Here is a 23,125-nt window from a genome sequence, read left to right on the forward strand (position 1 = left end):
AGAGAACAAGAAATATAAGAAATAAATGTAAACAAATAATTGTGTTTCAAGACAGCTCTGGAAATTTTCTTTCTCTTATGTAAGTCTACCGTATAACTATTTAAAAAATTGAAGTGGGAGGCAACTATTTCTGATTGGTTGAAGCAAAGCACTGCTTGCAGCTTCTCTCTACACTTTTAGAACAGAAAAATTAAACAGTACACCATCTGCATTTTTTCTTACTACATTGAAAAGAATCTACATGGCAATGACTTCCCACTCCCCTGTTCAAAGCATGTCCGGTGAAGGGGTTGTTCTGGAACTGTGCAATCGGCTACTGATTAAAATCTTGCAAGATGGTGAAATTCACGGGTTTAAAATTGCAAGTTTTTCTGTAAAACTATCGAAAATACAACAAAATGGTACTTGTCTTCTTTGTTGATCTTTACTAAAGGAATGATCCAACAAATTAATGACATGACTAACACTTTACCCAGTACATGTATATCAGAGGTCTGCATCGGACGTTTTCGCTCGAGCGCCAAGTAGTTCATTGCATAATCCGATAGGTAGCGCACATGCATGATGGGTAAAATTGTCACAAGCGATAAATCCTCGAACGGTATAAGCCGAGTGTTAGACATTCGTTCTTGTTACAGTGATGAACTGTGTAGTAACATCATAGATGTTTATCATTTCAAAAGTTTGCAGTGTTTAACTAACCTCTCCATAGTACAACTACAAAACTTGCTTTAAAATGTAATATAAATGTTGCAGGTAAATGTTTTTTTTTTCCACACAGGAGTCATTTTGTTTTTGCCACATCTGATAGATGTTATTGGATGTAAATGTAATTATTATAAACGGAGAACACAATCACGATAATGCAAGAACTGTATCAAGTTTTCTAGTAATAATAATAATAATAATAATAATAATAATAATAATCTCTAATAATTAGTGTATCAATCTTTGCGTCTGTAACAGTTGTGCAGTATGATTATTCGTTTTATTATATTTTCTGTGACGTTATCTCTGTACTAGTATTGTTATTAATCTACTGCTATATCAATAATATTTTGTAAAACGTTTCTACATTGTCGAAATATATAGGCAGAACACTATGTCTGGACCTATCATATTATATATGTGGTAAATCAAATATTGAATAATTATTAATTAGCAATAATAACTGTATATCGAAGTTTTTCATACTATTTGATTTATAACTTCATGTTCCTGTTTTGGTACGTTCCATTGACTGTTCCATTAAACGTTTGTCATAAACACAGAAAATAAAGCCTTATTTTTACCGTGTGAGCAAAACATATGTGTATCTTATCTGTCACCTTCCATACAAGATAAGACATGTCGGTGAGATGACCTTGTACTGTGCTTCTATTTATTACGAGCATATCACGACTGATCGTATCTCACTCAAGGTGCGACACTCGACCGAGTTCAAGCGAGCGATTTAACTCCAATGCAGCACACTTATGTATATACTGTATATTCCAGAAAGTATTTTATTATAGTCACTTTTGGTTTCTGTTATCACAAAGGAAATCCCTAAAATATTTATCCATACCTCACTTAAATGCATGCACAGACTGTTAACCTTGGCTGAGATCAGTAAACATTTTCCACACCACACTATTGTAGAAGGTTACATGCATGTTGTGGCTATCAAGGTTGAAGTCTGGTACGGTTGTCCACAGTTGTATTAGATTGAAATATTGACGTGAATCTCAAACATTAAAAGCATCTAGGTTTGGGACAATGGACTGAGGAATACAGAACTTTTTTTAATACCTTGCATTCAGACACATTATATTCAAAACATTGATACCTCTCTATTTGACTTATTGTTTCTACACATTTTCTTTAAATTTTTTTACATACAAGCAACATCATTAAAATTGTAAAAGTAAAGTTTCTTGAATAAATTTATTATTTTATATTTAAACTGAAATTAATACATTTACAATATGCTGATCCACAATAAATTCTATAAAAAAGATTTAGTGATAATTTAGGAGGCTCTACTTAATAATTTCTCCCTCCGTCATAGCATCATGGTCTAAGGCAACATGTCTGGATTCACGTCATGGAATGCATGCTGGTTCGAGTCCTCATGGCGGGAGAAATTTTCTCATCAAATTTCGGGCAGTGTATGGGACCAGTGCCCACCCGATGAATTTTGAAGCTACTGTAGGTAGCGAAATCCGGTTCCACAGGAAAGATATAATGGCTGGGAGATCATCGTGCTAACCACGCAATACCTCTATTCTGCTTGGATGATCGTTCACCTCTGCTGAGGCATGTGGATGTGAGGTCAGCAGCCTTGATTCTGCATGGGCTCTCACGCCCGTAATTTGATGGTTACTAAACAAGAGTAGTAGCAGTTGGGTAATGTCTACAGTAATATGGACTTATTTACAACCTTACATAAAAATGTACAAGTATAAAAAATAAGAAATATTTATTTATAATTATTACAAATGTTGAGACAGTGTATAGCCACAATATTTTCTTTTTCATAGATATGGCAATTGCTTTGCATAGCAATATGATGAAGCAATTACATTGAAAAAATTAAAACAAAGAATGCGAATCAATATTTTATGGATATATTATAGTATTTGAATGTATTTAATGGTAATATGCGTTACAAGAGCGGTATGTTGAAGTTTTCATGTTCGAGGAAAAGTTTGAAAAAGCGAAACGTAGTTGAGCTTTTTTAATTTCCAAGAATTCAAAGAAAACATACCGCTTGTGTATCGTACATTATTTTGTGTGAAGATCGTTTATTACATACCTGAAAGAGGAATTTCTAATTAGTTGCAATGAAATCTCCATCTTGGTTTCTGTTCAATGACGGCAAATTTGCAAAACAAAAATATCTATCTTCAACATTGTTGCTTTAAAATGTTTTCTGTGTTTACTATACTCCACCAGGCCGTGATATACGTCTGTCTTTTTTTTCCCCCAGTCTATGATGAGTCTGGAATCTTGTTGATTTTTTCACGGCTTCCTTAATGTTACTTGCATCACGAATGCAGTAACTTTAGTTGAGTTGTAGAGTTTACTTAATTTTTGCAAATATTTAAAAACAATAATTAACAGTGCAATTTAGGTGAAATTGCAGTGGTAAGTTTCCAATTTATAATTATTACTATATTGAACGTCTCTAAAAATAATATGTTAAAAGCCTAAAGCAGTAAAATCAATATGTCACTTAAGCGGTAAGAAGAGGGAAATTGTTATGTGTGTTAGGTTGGGAATACTGAATGTGGAATTTTAGACTTTCCGCGGATTGGTTTTGTGTGGAAACCAAGCAAATACGCACGATCTCGCACAAAATAATTTTTCCGTATGTATTTTCTCTGTTAAAGTTTATTTAATTCTCTTATTGTAAATGTATTAATTTTTTGTACTGGTAAAGTTGAAATAATATTAGAAGTTTCTATATCCAATTTTGAGTCAAATAATAGCCTATACCTGCTAATGTAAAAATTGTATCAAGGAGCTTATTACATTTTCCCTTTTTTATTTTAGTTTATACTATTTATTTATCTATGTGTCTAATTATATGTGGTTTTCAGTAACTTCTGCAATTGATTATGTTGCATGATTTCTATATTTTAATCTCTCATTGTTATTTAATAAGAGTAATGTGAACTTAGTAAGGTTGTAATGTCTGATATTTAAATCCTACCAATACAGTTGTGACCAACTCGTGATCTTTGCTCAAGAGCACTCTTCGCTGCACATGAGTAGTATGTCCCAATGCTTGCAATGCCATCGTTGCTCTTTTTTGCTAATGAGTGCACACAATGCTTCGTAAGAGCAGCTCAGTTGGTCACCACTGCCCTAATACATTGAGATATTGACGAATATAATTTCTTTTGAGAAAATGACGTTGAAAGTATTTAAGCTAACGTAAATTCCGCGAAATTTTTAATTTAAATTTTATGTGTGATGTGGTTAAAAATATATCCCTTTGCCACTAAATTTTAGATGCTTTAACTTACCAGGGATGCACTTAACTCATGTTATTAGAAATGTCACTTGCACCCCTTCGCTTCTGACCCCCTCAATTATAATAAATGTGTATTTAAATTTGATTATAAATAAAAAAAAATCATGTTGAATCTTTCGTACAATACTTTTAACACTTGAATATAGATGTGTAGATGTATTGTGTCCTCAGGTTATTGCAGATCATTCCAAACTCGATACAAAGAACACATTAAAGCAATAACCAGAGGACACAATACATCTACATATGCCGAACACATAACTAATGCTGACTACACATACAATAACATAAATACAGACATGGAAATCCTACACATACAACCCAAAAACCAAAAACTCAACACACTAGAACAATATGAAATATACAGACACACTAAAACACACCCTAATCAAATTCTCAACACACAGATCAATATCAGAACACACACACTATTTGACACAACTTTTCATCACATAAACGCACCCACACAACAGACAGGCGAAGTTGAGATAGCGTCGAGATCTAGTAGGCTCTGAGGATGGTGTTAAGTAGCACCGAAACAGCTGTAAGCCACACATGCTTACATAATTAACATGAGTAAGATCGCCATTTAATCAATTATTTAAAAAAAATTGTCACAAAATTTAGTGATTTTCATGTTGTACACTTCATAGTAATTAATTTCAAAATAATAATAATAATAATAATAATAATAATAATAATAATAATAATAATAATAACCAGAAACTATTCGCAAGGTTTTTCTAATTGAGTGTGAAAGCGGTGTTGATTGAATTATGGCAGCGTACCGGTACAATCTTATGCTTAACTTTTGCTTATAGGTGGAGATGTTCCTCCTGGGCTACACACTAGGCGTGACATTACGCGTAGTGAGACCTGCTGCCTACGGGACAGAGGATTTCATGTGCTCTTATCCTGATTGGAATGAAGGCAACTGGCCTCAAGTTTATCTCATTGCAGAGGATGACCGACATTATAACGTGCTGGTTAACTGAAATGTGACAATATCTTAAATAGTAACAAGAAATCGTCGATATGTGATTGTGAAACGTATCTCCCAAGGTTTGACCTACAAATGCACTGCTGGAAACACAGTTCCTCAAGAGCCTGAATTTCATTATGTCTTTTAATTGGCCACTTATCATGTATATGTTATATAAATACAACGGCAGCCATTAACCAATACCATTGGCTAATTAGCGACATAACGTGTCATGTCTTAGTGCAACTAAAATTTACATCATATATCATATTGATCTGTGAGTATTAAACATTGGGAGATAAAAATCTTGCTCTGTATGTAAAAATGTATTACTGAAATAGATTTAGTTGCATAGAGTTTGTGAACAACTGGAGGTTCCTCTGCTGCTCCTGAAGCAATATGCTGCCGTGCTGTGGTCGTGGCAGGATTTCCTAATCAAACAATTGGATTAAAATTGTTGGCATCTGCATGTGTTTGAATATGAGAAGGCGGTAGTCTCAGTCACAGTATTTATTTTTATGGCCATATTGAGATCAAAAAGTAGAAAGTATGTCTTGAAGCACTTTTGCATTATGTCCAGTATTTTATGTAGATTTGTAGAATTTCTTTTCAGCTGAGAACAGTGAGTTGTGTATAGACTCGTGTTAGGGTGACCGCACATTAACGCTATATCACAGTTGTCGTGTGAATGAATTCCAGAACAATGTTCTAGTCTTTCCTGTTTTGTACAAGTTTTATTTTGTAATGGCACATTTATGTTCGGAATCTTTTCTGTTGCTCTTTGTTCATTTACGTAACATGATGATGATGATGATGATGATATCAATACACTTGTATACAGAACATTGTCAAAATCTTGAACTTAAAAATATTTAAAATTAATAGATTGAAATTATATCCGAAATTAGGCTTCCAGGTTATAATGTCCATAACAAAATGTCCGCAAGTACAAAAGGTCCACAATAAAATGTCCACAAACTAAATAGTCCAACATTTAAAGTCCTACATACAATTTGTACATGGAGTAAAAAAGCCCAACATCTATGTGGTCCACCATATTATAAAGCCCATCATAGGAAAAGGTTTATCATACGAAATCAATTTTTTTTTTCAGCTTTTCACAGTGCATGGGATTGTTTGAGGTTAAGTATTTCCTTTAGTACATTGCCTAAGTGCAAATAAGACTGAAAATACTTACTGCACTATATATAATGAGATAAAAAATTATTCAGCACATTTAAAGCTCACTTGCAATCCTACCTATACAATGTGTGATTTTGAAATCGTCAATATGAATGCTTGTCGACTGGCATTCCATTGGATAGTGGGTGTCTTTTCCATTTCAATCAAGCAATACGGAGAAATATTGTCAACAGGGGTCTAAATTATGGGATTGCCATTTATTCCGCTAAATGACTTGCAATTTGTTTGGGATTTATTAAATGAAAGATTTGTGGACGATCTCTTAGACTTAGTATATTACATTGAAATTACATAATATATTACTGGTTATCTGGCAAGAGGGCGAAGGCGAGCAGTTCCCCATAGATTTTTTCCTGGGACATGGAATGTCTATGAATTAATATTAATGGCAGACAGCGTACGAATAATGTGATTGAAGGATTCCACTCTCAATTCCACCGACTTGTGGTGGCACATCACGTGAATATTTGGCGATTCATTAGCCATTTGCAACAACAGAATCGTAAACAGAGCATTTCGTAACCCAGGTCCTTGGTGGATATACAAATATTAAGCTGCGAGTAAATAAACTGTAGCCTATATCAATAATCAAACGAGAATTTTCAACATTGTCGGTAATTACCAAGATTACAAAGATGGGAATGACATTTCTCGATATCTTAGAACGATATCATACCATTTGAAATTACATAGTGACCCTCAAGATGAACAATAGATGTATCTTTTGTATTGTGTAACATAATTGAAATTACAATAAATTTCTCGGTTCATTCCTTGTCGGACATTTTAGCAAAATGGAGGAATTTATTTGTGGACATTTTAACATGTAGGACATTTTTAAGAAGAGGACTTGCTGACAGTGGACCTTTTCAGGTAAGGGCATTTTTATGGCATGGACGTATTTTCTACGTGGACATTTTCGTAGAGAGGACCTATTGCAAAGTGGACCACATCTCACTTAACCGAAATTAGAAATGCCGGTAACAGAGATTACATTGATCTAGAACTAGCTAGATCAACTGATGCTCCAGCATGTACAATACCTCTTGCTAATGGGGGTACACTGTTCAACCTGCACCTCTTTCTACCATACTACTGTTTTATTAGATTTATTCTTTTTGTTTATTTTTAGAATTTTTTTTTAGGGTTTTTATTTTATGATTGAATTATACAAAAAATTGGGAACAACAAAGAATAACAACATTTAAATAAGGCTAAAATGAATTCTTTAACAGAAAATCACAAATTTAAGTCACACAGAGCTTGTTGTGCACTCAGTTCTGGGCCTCTGACATCTTGTCAACCCACTTGTATGTATGTATGTGGCTATAAAGGAAATAATTGAGCCTGAGTCTGGTAGAGTTCCTTGGTAGCTCAGTCGGTAGAGTGTTGGCGTGCTCAGCCAAAGGTCCCGGGTTCGATACCCGGCCCTGGGACAATTTTTCCCTTGAAATTATCCAAGTCAACTTTACACCCAGATTTGTAAGAATGAAATAACTTCATACTGGTGCCTGATCTGATATGAATTGCTCTGATTTCTTGCACATTATCAGAGCGACGTATTTATTATATAGAGCAGTAAAGAGTTTTATGCATGGTGCTCTTTTCTTAAAAGAGAACATAATGCACACTCTTTACCTTGCCCTCACACAATGTAGGTATAGCTTAGAAATGGTATCATGATGCCTTACTATCAATTACCAGTATTTGATTTGAATGTAATTTTTGACACGGAATTACAAATTTTTAACATGATTGTTTACTGAAAACACTAAGGACAATTGCATGGTTGTTCCTATCATCAATTGACACAAATAAAACACACTTCCAGAACATTTGAAGACTATACAGGAAGTAAAAGTTTGATGAGAGGAATTTAGAACTTCATAATTCAGCCATCTTTGAGTCTATAAAACAGTACTGAAATTTATAACACATACTTGAAGAAGGTAAGATTATTTGTAGGAAAATCTTCGCTATTTACATTCAAAGCTGGCTGATATGTTACATTTCAAACTCCAACCCAAAAAGTTTACTAAATTGACTTCTTACTGTGTGATCTTCATTTCTATATTTTGTAATTTGCTGGAGTCATTTTCTTGTCATTGTACACAAAAGATCACGAACTATATGCAAAGAATCATTAATTTCAAAACTGAGGACATTGCCTGAATACTGGAAAGTAAACAAGATGCTTTGACTAGTTCCGCCAGGAGAATGGGAAAAGTGCAAAGAAAAATTACTTTTATATTCTGTTCAGATAATACAAAATTTTTAAGAATATTGGTTTTTCTAATAAGTACTTTTATTACAGCAAATATCCCTTTTCGTTGGAACTTAACCAAGTTAACGAAATGGGCTACTTTTACCGTTAAGGTTACCTCCCTTCACGAAACAGTAATATTATACTCCACTTTTATACATTTGAGCAACAGAAAGGAGACAGGTTCATATAGAATTCACAATGTTATAGAAGTTGCATTTACAGCAGATGTTCAAAATCTTCTTGAAATTGTAGAAGGATCAGTTAATTTCCTTTTTCTATAGCTGTATAGATTAATTATGGTCACCCTACATGTAGTTCATCATAGTATTCTATTTGTATTATTTCAGTAAATGATTCTCATAGTAGAAATATTACCTCTCTCACATACATTAATGGTGTATAAACGTTTCAATTTATAGAAATTTAGGCATTATCATGGTTTTGTTTTTATATGAAATGAGCCCCTTGTGAGTGTGCAGAATTTTTTTGTGACATGTAGGCCTAGATATTTGTTTGAAGAGAATTACAACCTTTTCATTTATGAGATATAAAATATCTGCACATGTTGATCTAAACGAGGGATTGGAAAGCAATGGTGGATCATTAATGTTTAGGTGAGGGGTTTGGACTTTTTCCATTGCTGGTTGTCACAGTAAAAAATTAAGACACAACGTTTCGAAGGGTGGTTCTCCCTTCGTCTTCAGGTGGAAGGAAGGAGAGAAAGGAAAAAGCCTACTGTTGGGATCATTACGTACAGTTATTCTGTATGACTGATCAATTGATTTCTGGCTTCGGTGGAGATTCTAATTAAGAAAAACCCAAAGTCATTAGCAGTATGTTGGCACTAAACCAAACGGAATATTTGGTTACCCATAGTTGAACAAGACATCAGAAATATTCAATACAAGGGGAAGAATGCTGTCACCAACACCACGTAGACCATCTGGGGTCATCTCCACCATTAGACAACGCAACCTAGTGTTGCAGCTTCGTAGTTAGTAGTTATGTCTGCTACCGCTAGGTGGCAGTAGTAGATTTTATCATGTCCTTGTTACTAGTTTTTTTCCTTTTTTTATCTTCTTTTATTTTCTATCGAGGTATCATAACACTTGTTCACATTTTATTAGTTCCCTGCCCCCTCCTTTTGGGTGTCTTTCATCAATTTTTAGCCACTTCACGCCCATCTTTTTTATTCCGTTTGGTTTAGTGCCAACATACTGCTAATGACTTCGGGTTTTTCTTAATTAGAATCTCCACCGAAGCCAGGAATCAATCGATCAGTCATACAGAATAGCTGTACGTAATGATCCCAACAGTAGGCTTTTTCCTTTCTCTCCTTCCTTCCACCTGAAGACGAAGGGAGAACTACCCTTCGAAACTTTGTGTCGTAATTTTTGATTGTGACAACCAGCAATGGAAAAAGTCCAATCCCCTCACCTAAACATATCTGCACATGTCAGATGCAGGTTAGCAGAGTGCACAAGTAACTAAGCCATTTTATTTTGTAATATTTAATTTTGTAGAATATTAATCTGTACCCTCAGTATTACTTTTTATTGACATTGTCTTGTGTAATTCTAGAAAACTTCCTAATGAGAGAAGAATTATGCACATTACCAAGGCTACAATACAGGAATTTATCACGCAGTTTGTAAGGCAATGCAAAGAGCATAGACCATCTGAGAAGGAGATAAAATAATCTTTTATGCCTTCTTGGCCGTATGGATGGACTTCGCACAAGTTACACAACAGTTTCATTGATTCAGACCAATACCTTTCTTTGTAAAAACTAATTGTATAGCAAGATGTCTATCTTTTTTAATACCGGCATGTAGTTCATGTTAGGATATCGCAGTGATATTATGGGTATTTTTATGAGAGTCCTTGGTTACTGCAGGCATTTAACAATTAACACCATGACAATATAATTAGATTTACCAGCTACTGTCTAGTTCTAAGAAATTGTTCAATGTTGCGACTTATTTTACAGTTACTGTATTGCCTGTAACTCGAAAATATAATTGTGCATTGATTTCTTTAACATTGGTAGCAGTTTCTCTTATTTTTTTTATCATAAAACTGCTTTCCATTGCCTTTACAATTAGTGGTGTTAATAATAATGACATCATTTCCATGTTACACGTGGTAGTCGTGGTATTCAGACTGGATGACTAATTACTAGGTCGGACAATAAAGTAATGAGTCCGCTGAGTTAGCTCTGTGGTAGCATGTCTGCCTCCAGACTAGCCAGCCCGGGTTCGATCCCCAGTGGGGTCAGAAATTTTCATGTACAATTTCTACCTCGGGACTAGGAGAGATGGTGCACAACTACTAATCACTGGATTGTGCACCAATATGCCTGGGTTAAATCTTAAATCTCTCTGCAGTGCATATGAAGAGAAGGCATATGTCACTGTTGGGCCCGGTTTCTTCAACCTTTGTTAAATTATAACAGTGTGTTATTTCATTTTAACTGTAAACTTAACAGTTGAAGCATTTCTTCAACTACTGTTAGTACTAACAGGCTGTTAAAACCTATGTTAATTTAACTGCCCAATTTCATGCAGTTAAATCATTTAACTCTCTGTTAGCATAGAAGTATCCAATATGGCTGGTGCGTTAGATGCTGAACTTATATATCTGCATTATTTAGAAAATGATATCCATGAATACATAAACAGAGCGGATGATTTCTGTGACTTGACAGACCAGAAGTTCATACAAATGTATTGGCTATTTTCTGCCAAGCCTCACTTCTTGCTTTCAACTTACATCCGTTTGTTTGTTTATTCTCATTAATTGGTTTGTACTGGGAGATAATTTCGAGCAGAAGGTTTCTTTCAAAAGAAGAGAAATTAGTCCCACGATTTCTTTTTGTTCCAGTGTTTTGCATTTCATAACAGCAATACCAATACGCCGCTCCACGCTATTGTGATACAGACGAGGAAAGAAGCAGAAATCAAACCTGAGAGAATAGAAAGACTTCTGAGAGAATAGAAAGACTTCTATTCTCTCTGAATCAAACAACGGAAACAAGCGAGAATCGCAATTGTTAGAGTTCAGAAAACAGAAGTGAGCCTATACTTGGTTATAGGTTATGGTTAAACTCTAGAATCTCTGGTCCTAACAGAGAGTTAACAAACAGAATGTTAAAATGTGAAATGTAAAGTCGAAGAAACGTAATATTTTTAACAGCAATTCATACTTTTAACTTACAGTTAATTAACGCTATGTTAGGTGCATTATAACAAAGGTTGAAGAAACCGGGGCTTGATAATGATTCGTCCGTCGGATTGATATGTTAAGCCTAGCGGCCCCCTTGGTGCTATTCGACAGGAGTAGGCTACGTGCCAGCACCGGGTTTTCCCTTCTCCCTTCATCATTATCACTACACCATACACTACACTCACACGAACACTTACACATACACTCACCCCAGCACGCGACATAACTCTCAACAGATACACATCATGTACAGCGTGGCCTGCCGAATTGGTGTGCAATTAGAAAATGGGTCACAGTCCTGCCATCTGTCTGCTATATGCGGAACCTGAATCACTAAAGAGAAGTGGGTAGGCTTGGGTACATACATACAATAAAGTAATGAGACTGATTTTTTCCAACCTCATGAAGCAACCCTACAGCCTCCTACCAGAGATATGTTTGATCTTGGTCCACCTTATACCTGAATTCCAACTGACATCACTCTGCAAGCCGTAGTTGTGGAGTACAGTGGCGTAGCATGAAATTTTGAGCAGGGGAAGCTAACTCAAGTTGTCTTTCATGCAATATGAGAAAACGTATTACAAAAATATAGTCTTAAAATAAATAGTAGTCAATGTCAAGTCAGCAGTCGAAGATTGGTTGGAACCTCGTAACACCAATAAGGCATAACCTCAAATGGTACATAGTAAAATATGATTTCACGGTTTACAAATATCTCTAACAAATAGACACGTATACGTATAACATTCGCTCACTCCCTGTCATACTTAGATAAATCACAATATTAACGGTCAATAGATACAGTATTAGTATCATTACATAATATTTTGAGTGTGTCCTTCATTGACAGCAAGGGAGTCGGTCATTTGTTTTTTAGATCACACTTTTGTTCGCAAGTCAGTCTTGATAATAGAATTGTCCTAAAAAATTCAAGCAAATTGGTGTCAGGAACTGTTATTTCACTCATTATTTATTATATCAGCCACAATGTTCAATTGAACACAACTGACGAAAAGGGATAACTCGGAAATTACTTATTTTCAATGTCAAAGCTAGCTTCTTGTGAGCCTTGCGACCAGGGTAGTTTAGTTAGAAAGGGATGTAAAATCTGCGGGGTGGGTTACACAGAAGAATGAGTGTAAGAAACTAGTCTGCTTGGAAGCTGGTGTGTGCAGGCTTCTTGTTTACTGCTGCATTACGAATCATCCTGGCCTGCTGCATCACAATATTTAACGCGTAAATATAAATTCTATTAAAATTAATAAATAATTTTGTCCATAAACTGCAGGTTTATTATGAAATTATTATTAACTGGGGAAGCTGAGCTTTTTAGCTTACATTGACGCTATGCCACTGGTGGAGTAGCTCCTTGACTAGTAGAGTTGTGTTTGCTCCTCATCTTTATAAAGGAATCGCATAATATTGCGCAACAGTATGCCATCTTGTTTTGTAGGCTTCATTAGGCTTTTGGAAATGAAGTGATGTCAAGAGTGCAAAATTTCTGATGGCATAAAATGTTTGTTGAGGGCAGAAGCAATGTTTAAGGTGAACAACGGAGTGAGCGACCAACAACTGCACTGACAGATGACAACATTGCCAGGATACGTGAAGTTGTACGAACTGTTAGACGATTAAGAGCCAAAATGACAGCTCAAGAATTGAATATGAATCGGGAAACTGTTCGCCTTATTCTAACTGAAGACCTGGTCATGAAAAAATTTGTGCAAAAATTATTCCAAAAATCTCACCGGGCATCAGAGAGATGAATGGAGAAATGTGGCTGTTGATCTTTTTCAGCACTGCTGCAGCCTCCATATTCACCTGGCCTTGCGACTTCTTCTTATTCCCAAAAGGAAAATCAGTTGTGTAAAGACGCCATTTTCAAACAGAAGACGTCTGAAAGGCTGTAACCCAGGCATTAAACAGTGTCTCAAAAGATGAGTTTCACAGCTGCGACCAACAGTGGCACCAAAGTTGGAATAAGTGTGTACAGTCTCAAGGGAACTACTTTGAAAGTGGTCACATTTTAATTGGTTAAAAATGTAAGTAAAAGTGTTTGTTTTAACTATTCTCATTACTTTATTGTCCGACCTCGTATATTGTAAAAGATTTCTTTCAATATTCACTGTTTGAACATTTGACTGTTGTTTTAATTCTGAGTCAAGTTTAGTTTCATAAATTCGTGAAACTACTACAGCAATGTCTAATTTGTTCTTGTAAACAAGAGTAAATGCATAAGAACGAAGTAATATTACAGTTTTAAATATAATTATGTAATAATGAAACTAATTGATTTGCTGGAGGAGGGGGAAGTAAGAAAATGATGCTATGGACTTCAGTTTTGTGTAAAAATATTAGAATTTCTTACATAAGATAAATTTATGATTTTGTTATCAGTTATAAATAATTTATTTCTGTACCAGTGTTTGAAATCTTGTAAGTAGATAATAAATTAGGTTAACATGTTCCTTGGTAAGTAAATAAATTAGACTGGAGATTCTTGTAAAATATACCCGAAGTTTTCACATGGAGATTTGATGACAACCCAGATATGCCTGAAATATTTTTTTGCAATTTTTGTGTATTTTTCAAATCTCATTTAATGCAGTATATAACTGAAGTATTTGTATGGTGTCGAAACATTCTAGTTGTAACTGGTTGAGCTAGAAACAGGTGTCCTTTTAAAAGGACAGTAGGCATATGAGCATACATTCTGAGGAATAATTGTATACTATGCTTACATGACAGGAAACAATGTAATTGTTGTAATTTACAATTATTATTATTGTTATTATTATTAACAAATTATTACGTTGTTATTTTATTATAGTTTCTTTATTATTACTACTAATATTATTCTGAAGAATGATGCATTGTGGCTAAATTCGTTTTAACTCTGGAATGCTTTCGTCATTGAATAGTACCGTATTGCTATTGATACGTAAAAATACGTAATAGGCGAAAAGAGTGTTGAAGTTTCGAGGAGGAGGTTTTATTTGGAGAGAAGTGATGATACAGACAATGAAGCAATTGCTGTGGCAATGTCGAAAGACAGGTTTCAGTTCATTTTCTAAAATCTATATTGTTATGACAATGACAATTTAGATAGAAAATAAGACCTCTTCCGAAAATACTAAATGAAAAACAATAGAAACTTATGTCCGTTCAATACCTCCCTCCAGAAAGTCACCAGTCCTCCACTTGTAAACAGATCTGCTGTGCAAATCTGGCTTTCAGGTATATCTCCCTGTGAAGGAGACTTGAATAATTTCAAAGGAAAAATTGTTCCGGAGCTGGGTATCGGTCCCGGGACCTTTGGCTTAGTGCACCAACGCTCTGCCGACTAGCTACTGAGCAACTACACACGACACTGTCTCAACTTTTCCCTTCATATCCACACACCTCAGTGGGCTGACAAGACGCCAGAAACCCAATTTTGAGTGCACACAAACTCTGTGTGGCATTTGTAGGCTGCATTATAGTGATATGTCTATATTTGAGATGAAATTTCGCCCGTAGCATAATTTTCAAACGTAGATAGCAATTCATGCAGGGAAAATCCACTAAAATTGAAAAAGCGAAACAATTTCAAAATATATGGGGATATGCCTACTGTCCTCTTAAAAGGACACATAAGTTTTCGTCATTGTCATGTCGCAATGAATTTATATTTCGAACGCATTGTGGTTTCACGTTATATTTATGTCTATTAGGAGTCATTTGATATACAACAATTTGTAAAATAAGTCCGAACTCTAAAAATATTTAACATTTTTATCTGATTTGCGTCTCAGATGCCATGGCTGAAATAAACGAACAATTCTCACGTCCACATCTCAAACTCAACGGTGACCAGAACTCTCATTACCAGTCTTAATACACCTAGCAAGCCTCTAATTAAGACCAGTAATAGTGACACCTGTGAAAAAGCAAATGCGTTAACTGTAGAGAGGGTAATTTGAAACATTGACAACTGTCCTTTTAATAGGACAGTAGGCATATCTGGGTTGATGTAATCAAACACTGTGATGAATAGTAAACACAAGATATAATTTCTTTTTGTTTCTTGCAGCATTAAATTGTGTAAGAAATAAATTATATTCACTTAGGTAATTTTTGTTAAAAATGTACAGCAGTAAGGAATAGATACGATACTGATTGCTATCTAGGAAATACTGTATCTGTCACTAATTCCTTTATAACAAACAGTAGTAGGAAAAATTCTCAGATATTGATCATGTCTGTCATATCTTCTTTTAATGAGTACCATAATTAAAGAGAAACTGAATCCATTCACACCTCATGATTCAGGAGAAATTATTTATTTCTTTGAATGTCTCCAGCCATTCAATGTTAAGATAATAAAAAAACTAAAATGATGTAAGAACAAACAGCTGAAAATATTGAAAATGTAATTATGCCTTCAGCTTACTCAAACTGCCAGCTGACATGGACAGTTTTTCCCCACTTTAACGAATGTTACCGTGAAAATTACTAGTTTCAATTGTGATATATAGAACCTAATGCTTGGCAAGTTTGGTTTAATATATTTTTCAATCAATGAACATAGAACATTGGACAGAATTAATAGCATTAAGCCAAATAAGAGCAAGAAACTACCATATCATTAAATGATTTATGTCAGAGATTGTAGATTATATTATAAATTTAATGGAGGGAGGATCCTTCAGTGGGTAATATTGTTTAACAAAAAGACTACATGAGTTTGAATTTATGTTAATTTATTTTGTTTTTGTTAATATAAATTCAGTAATTATTTCAGTGCTTTTCATTATTCACTTTATAATCTCATTTCTACACCCACAAGTTCGAAGAAAGAGACTGATATTTCTTACAGGTACTAAAGAACGTTAAACATTTGCTTCAGCCCTTCTTTTCAGTGAATCACGAACTCTTGCGACCACACCTGGCTGTTGTCGGATTTGCTCACATGCATTGAATACACGCTCCTGTAATATTTGTATGATGTGGATGGGTGTGGCGTTCACCAATGTCTTTAAATATCCCTATAGCCAGAAATCCAAATATGTCAGGTGAGCAGGGAGGCCATGTTATTGGTCCTCCTCGACCAATCCATCGCCCATTAAACCTCCGAGTTAGGTATTGTCGCATGAGACGTAGAAAATGGGTTGGCAGCCTACACCACTGAATACTCTACGTACTAACACAAGTATCCTGGACTTTTGTTTACTACTACATTCTCTGTTTACTTCTGTTGAGGGACGCTATCCACTCTCAAAACATGCATCATTGTTTTGTGTTTTTAAACGAATGACGATCATGGGCCACAATACAGCATGGCTCATATCTCAACAGATATTTGTTTCCGGACACATGCTGTAGGAACTTTTTTTCTAGTTTTGACCTATGCTACCTCCTGTAAAAATATATATTTTTTTAACACCCTGTATAAGAAGGACTTGGGGCTCTGGGCCTTAACAAGTACTCATCTGCGGATGGGACCTGGCTCTGTCAGGGCTGAGGCAGGATAGCCCATCTGTCAGCATCAGATTTACGAATGCCACCTGTCAGAGCTGGACAATCGTCACAGCCTGGTCACGACCTTGAAAAGTCAAGCCAAGAAACACTATGGCTACAGCTAGACTGGAATAACTGCTAGCCCAATATCCCCACGCACCATGTATTAGGATCAGTAATGTACTGTACCAACTTTTGTTTCTGCACAAGTAACTGCTTGGGTTCACGTCTTGGATTTCACTTTATGGCTCTTGGAAACACGGCCAATATGATGAAGAATTCTTTATATTTTATTTAAAACACATCGTAGTAATTCATGTACATTCTGTAACTCTATTGTTAATTAGTGAAAGATCATTAAATTACATAATTGTTCATCCTGATAAGATTATGTAAATAAATAATTGTTTAATCAGTCTCCAACAACAACTTACACAGGTAATCATTACTTGACCCAAGTTAGTGTTTTATCATTTAACAATCTCAACAGTACAAATATAAATTATATAAAATGTTTGTAATTCTTTGTGTTTAATGTTTTTTTATAAGTAATTGATTAACTAGCGGACTTACTCGTGTTAATTATATAAGTTTGTGTGGCTTACAGTTGTTTCGGTGCTTCATCACACCATCCTCAGAGCCTACTAGATCTCGGCGTCATCTCTAATTTCTCTGCCTGTTATGTGGGTGCGTTTGATTGTTGAAAGGTGTTGAAAAGTGGAGTCAAATAGTGTGTGTACTGAAATTGATCTGTGTGTTGAGAATTTTATCGGGGTGTGTTTTAGTGTGTTTGTATATTTCGTATTGTTCTAGTGTGCATACAGAACAGAAAACACACTACAAAGACATCTCAACACACAAAAAACACAAACAAATAAATACGACCACACAGGCGTATACAAACTCACATGTAATAGTTGCGACAATTTCTACATTGGACAGACAGGCAGATCATTCCAAACACGCTACAAAGAACACATTAAAGCAATAACCAGAGGACACAATACATCTACATACACCGATCACATAACCAATGCTAACCATACATACAATAACATAAATGCGGACATGGAAATCCTACACATACAACCCAAGAACCAAAAACTGAACACACTAGAACAATGCAAAATATACAAACACACTAAAACACACCCCGATCGAATTCTCAACACACAGATCAATTTCAGTACACACACACTATTTGACTCCACTTTTCAACGTCTTTCAAAATCAAACACACCCACATAACAGGCAGAGAAGTTCGAGATGACGCCGAGATGTAGTAGTCTCTGAGGATGGTGTGATGAAGCACCAAAACAGCTGTAAGCCGCACAAACTTACATAATTAACACGAGTAAGTCCGCTAGTTAATCAATTACTTATATTCAATGTTAAAAGTAGTGTACGCAAGATTCAAAATGGGTTTTTTTTATGCTTCAAAATCTTCTTGTTCTCAAATTATATCTTCTATTGAGGCTACTCCCATATTATTTTCCTAAGCCAAGTCTGAGGTAAATAAACATTGTACTTGCCGGTGAATATGAAAAATTCAATACTCAGTCTTTGAATGCATTTCACATAAATGCTAGTAAACACAATTCCTATTTGCAGGTGACATTTGAACTATTGAAATCGAATTGAGAATAATTCTGAATATAATTCTTGCATTGATGACGAGTTTAAAATTTCTTGAAATGTTTATGTCTATCTACTTCATTTCATTGTTATCAAGATATGAAGGTAAGAACAAAACCATACATGATCCTGTATCATTGTTACAAGAAAATTTCATTTTAAAAATCAACACTTATTGTTCACTTGTAGGTGTAGATATGATTTGAAAAGTATTATTGCAACTGGCAAAGTATTTTATTATATTTATATACAATGTGATTCACGAGGATTTACCGTCCCTTACAGAGCTTATTTCCGAAGACATTCTGAGCAAAAAATGTCATATAGACATTTGTCCTAATATCAATATTTTCAGAATTACACTAATTTGAAGTTGTTTGTAAAATACCATTATTCTTGAGTTTTAAGGGTAAAAGAATATTACAGATAAAGAATGAACTATTCAGGAGTATTATTTCTTTAATCAGCTAGTATTCTGAAGCTAAAAATATGTTGTGAATCCCATAGTTGCTTCGTACAGAATTTTTTTTTTTTCGATTTTTAACTACAAAATTATATTTTCTTACGCATTTATCACAATAGTTAGAAATCACGCCACTCCTGTAAATTCTTTAAGACTATACATTAGAATGCATAATTAAACTGTAAAGAATCAAGTTCCTAAAGTTGTATGATTTGTAACAATTTTTGTGATAAGTGCGTAAGAATGATGTCATTTTTAGTTAAAAATTGAAAAATAGAATCTGTACAAAGCAATTAACAACACATTTTTAGCTTCAGAACACTAGAGTCGACGGCAATTCGGAAGGTGGTTGTCTGCTAGCGTTTGCGTCGAGAGAGACAGATGGAGAGAGCAAGGCAGTGTACAACATTGCCACATCGTACTTCACACACGTGCAATACAAGTAGCACAGGAGAGAATTTAAATGATCAAAGGACAATAATGACCTTAGCCATTGATTACTGTAAGCATGACATCAAACAAACCCTCTTTCCTTCACTAACAATATTCTTTGCACGGTTCTCAATCCCACACCACATGCTTCTGCAGTCGTTTCTTGCATGTTGGCAACGTTGCTGCCAGCATCAAGATGGCCGGCAGCGTTCTGCTCGTTAACGTTTTTAAAATAATTATACACCTTAAACACTATTGTCCGCGCCTGCTTGTGTAATACTTGTCATTTTACGGTCTCTTCTTCTATTTATTTACCTTACATACACACAGTAAATGTTAGTTTTACTTATTCAATGTATTGAAACACTCGCACGTGAACAAACGAACTCGGGAAGTGCTTGTTATAGACTGATTCTGATTGGTTCTACTGTACAAGCTTGTGATGTCACATACCAGAAATGCTACGGCGCATATAGAAGCTAACCGCCTTCCGAAATGCCGTCCAGTCTAGTCAATTAAAGAAATGACACTTCTGAATAGCTCATTCTCTATTTGTAATATTTTTTTACCCTTAAAACTAGAGAAAAAGTATTTTACTAACAACTTCAGATTAATGTAACTTTGAAAATATTGAGATTAGGACAAATGCTTATATGAGATTTTTTGTTCAGAATGTTCGGACGATAAATCCTCGTGAATTACCCTGTATATTTGCACATCTGTACTTGTGGTAGTAGAAAGTTAGTCAACCAAATTAAATTTGAATGATTGGAGAAAATATTGATAAAGTATTACAAATTAAATATAAGGCATCAGAATATTTCAGGAATAATCTTTCCCTGAACCCGAGTAGTATAATTGTATCCAAATTATCTCCAGTATGCACAGTCATTATGTTGACGAAAGTCTACTTGTATGGAAATGTGAAATACGTGTGGTAATATTATAGCAAGTGGAAGTTTCACGTGGTTTACCTGGTGCCTGTCAGAGCTTTCAGCATATGACGCATTTCTCTAGTCTCTAATAGAAAATATGATACGGTAGTGCAAGTGTACAAGTTGCATGACAAATACAAAGTAAGTAAATGAAGATATACTGTACTTGGTCTTTGCACTATACTCAAGGTATAGTCTATTTTTAAACGTAATGAGTAAATGAAAATTTGAAAAGTACAGGTTGAATGTATATATGCTATAAAGTGAAAAATATTCCATTCTATTTAATTTGTTCTGTATATATGTTAGCACAAATCCATCACAGACACTTAGAGCTGAATGTCGAAGAATAATCAGTAGCACAACTGTTAAGGGATCTGTGCAACCTAGTCTAATATTTTGCTGAATGTAGTTAATAAAACATTTACTGGTTTCTTCTTGTATTAAAATACTGAAAGGTTGCATGTGAATGTAATTAATCGTGAAAAAAATTTCCATATGAGCCTTAACCATTTAAAGCTGATTTTGTAACAGAAAACATATAATTTTCCCAGGATACATTGTAAGTTATAATAGTACATTATGCAACGAGCCTATAATGATAGTAATTAAGACGCGAGTATGTTTATGAAACTCGCTTGCGCTCGTTTCATAATTTTCATACGAGCGTCTTAATTACCATTATAGGCAAGTTTCATACGACTTTTTATGCTCGACCATATTTCTAACTTAAAATTATTCAGAAGTATTCATTTTATTTGTATCTGACAGAAGATCGGAAGTGACCTTGTTCATAGCTCTTAAATTGTGAGATGTGCGCAGACGCGAAAGTATTGATTTTTTTCCGAGGAACAATAATGTCATTGACCTTGATGTAATGTAACATGAACTAATTTTGATATAACCTGGAAATTGATTTAGAATTGAAAAACGAGATGACAAATTGAATTTATTTGAATATTATTTACAATTAACGCTAATTATTATAGTAACAGAACATAACCTTCTGCGACAGTATTGGATTTCCAGCCTCTGTGACGTTTCCCTCGTTGTCTTTTGATTGCATATCCGAGGATAATCGAAAACCTGAACTTTAATGAATAGGTGTACTTTAATGACATGCATTAAAGGACTGCTACCAGATGTATAATTACTACATTTCGGCATGGTCGAGCATAAATAATTTTATAGAGTAACTCTTACATAACTATCTTAATTTATCACTTGTAAGAATATTCGGTGAATGATTTGTTGCGACAAATGTGCATTAAAGAATAAATGTGTTAATTCTTTAGTTCTAAATACACATTAAGTTGTCAGAATGGAATTTGTATATACATAACGATCTGTCTAGGTGGTAATATTTATAGAGTGCCTCCTGAAATGCAGACTATATGATCTCTACCCAAAGTTGTCCAACTTGTCCAGTGAATTATGTGATTTATTAATGTCTTAAGTGCAATTTCCAAATCAGATTTGCATCGGATAAGTAAGAGAACGCAGAAAAACTCAGGAGATTAACACAGTAATCAGTGATTATATTTATTTTTATTGAATTTAAATATTTATAATTATGCAGCACTTGTTATAAAAATTATTTATATTGTTTCAGACGCTTCTAGTGCCTTCGTTTACAAATTGTCATTAATAAACATATTCCATATAATTTTTTACATTTAATTTACACCAGAACATATTTTACAAATCCTGGCAACAAATGATTACAGTTAATATTTGTGGAAATCTTGTCAAATAAACATGGGGCAAAATAATTTCCCTAGCTCGCATACAATTACCCAGTCTTAATATTTTAAAAATTATAGTGTTAATAGTTTGTTTTTCTTTCAATCAATGTGAAATTGGATTCAAGCTACCAGTCCCCTCAAAGTAATTGTATTTTTAGTACAAGTTCCTATTACAACTGGTTCTTGAAGCCGTGAGAAATTATTTTTTCCCCATTGCCAACCTCAAATTGAATATAGACAAATAACACACAAAATTACGTAAAACTGTGGCCATGTAACTGCAGTATATGTAACAATAAATTTTCTTGAATAAACGTTGTTACTTTTTCTATTGTTAAGATGCCAACAAGTATACATAATCACATAGTCATGTAATGTAGTGACTGCAATAAAACAATTAAATTGGATTAAAATTGTCGATGTTAATTCCAATTAAGGGAGATAGTAGGAAATATTTGTGATGTAGCCCATTTCTTTAGTAGAAAACAGAAATCTCAGGTATGTACAGTTACCCTTAAAAGGAATGAGACGACTCTTGGTCGTCGGAAGTTAAAGTTCTACAGCGCGGTTCACTCGATATCAACGTAATGATACGTAACATGACAAATACAACAAGAATTGTTACGAGGACCACAACAAGGATAAGGGCCAGAATAAGGATCACGAAGAAGATAGCCATTTAAGGCCACGATTTCACAGCATAGCTCGAGTCACAAAAT

General features: G+C 34.5%; 1 protein-coding gene across 5 annotated transcripts in view; it reads left to right on the forward strand.

The window, feature by feature from the left end:
- LOC138708143 (serine-rich adhesin for platelets-like) overlaps positions 1 to 22,327 on the forward strand; it is a 220,709-nt gene extending 198,382 nt beyond the window's left edge. For all 5 annotated transcript variants that reach the window (XM_069838373.1, XM_069838372.1, XM_069838371.1 and 2 more), the window contains one exon: positions 4,843 to 22,327. In XM_069838373.1, the coding sequence (XP_069694474.1) occupies positions 4,843 to 5,016 (174 nt within the window). In that variant the 3' untranslated portion in view covers positions 5,017 to 22,327. The remainder of the gene's footprint in view (positions 1 to 4,842) is intronic.
- Positions 22,328 to 23,125: the final 798 nt, after the last annotated feature.

The sequence above is a fragment of the Periplaneta americana genome, chromosome 10, assembly GCF_040183065.1.
Source record: "Periplaneta americana isolate PAMFEO1 chromosome 10, P.americana_PAMFEO1_priV1, whole genome shotgun sequence".
NCBI lineage: Eukaryota > Metazoa > Arthropoda > Insecta > Blattodea > Blattidae > Periplaneta > Periplaneta americana.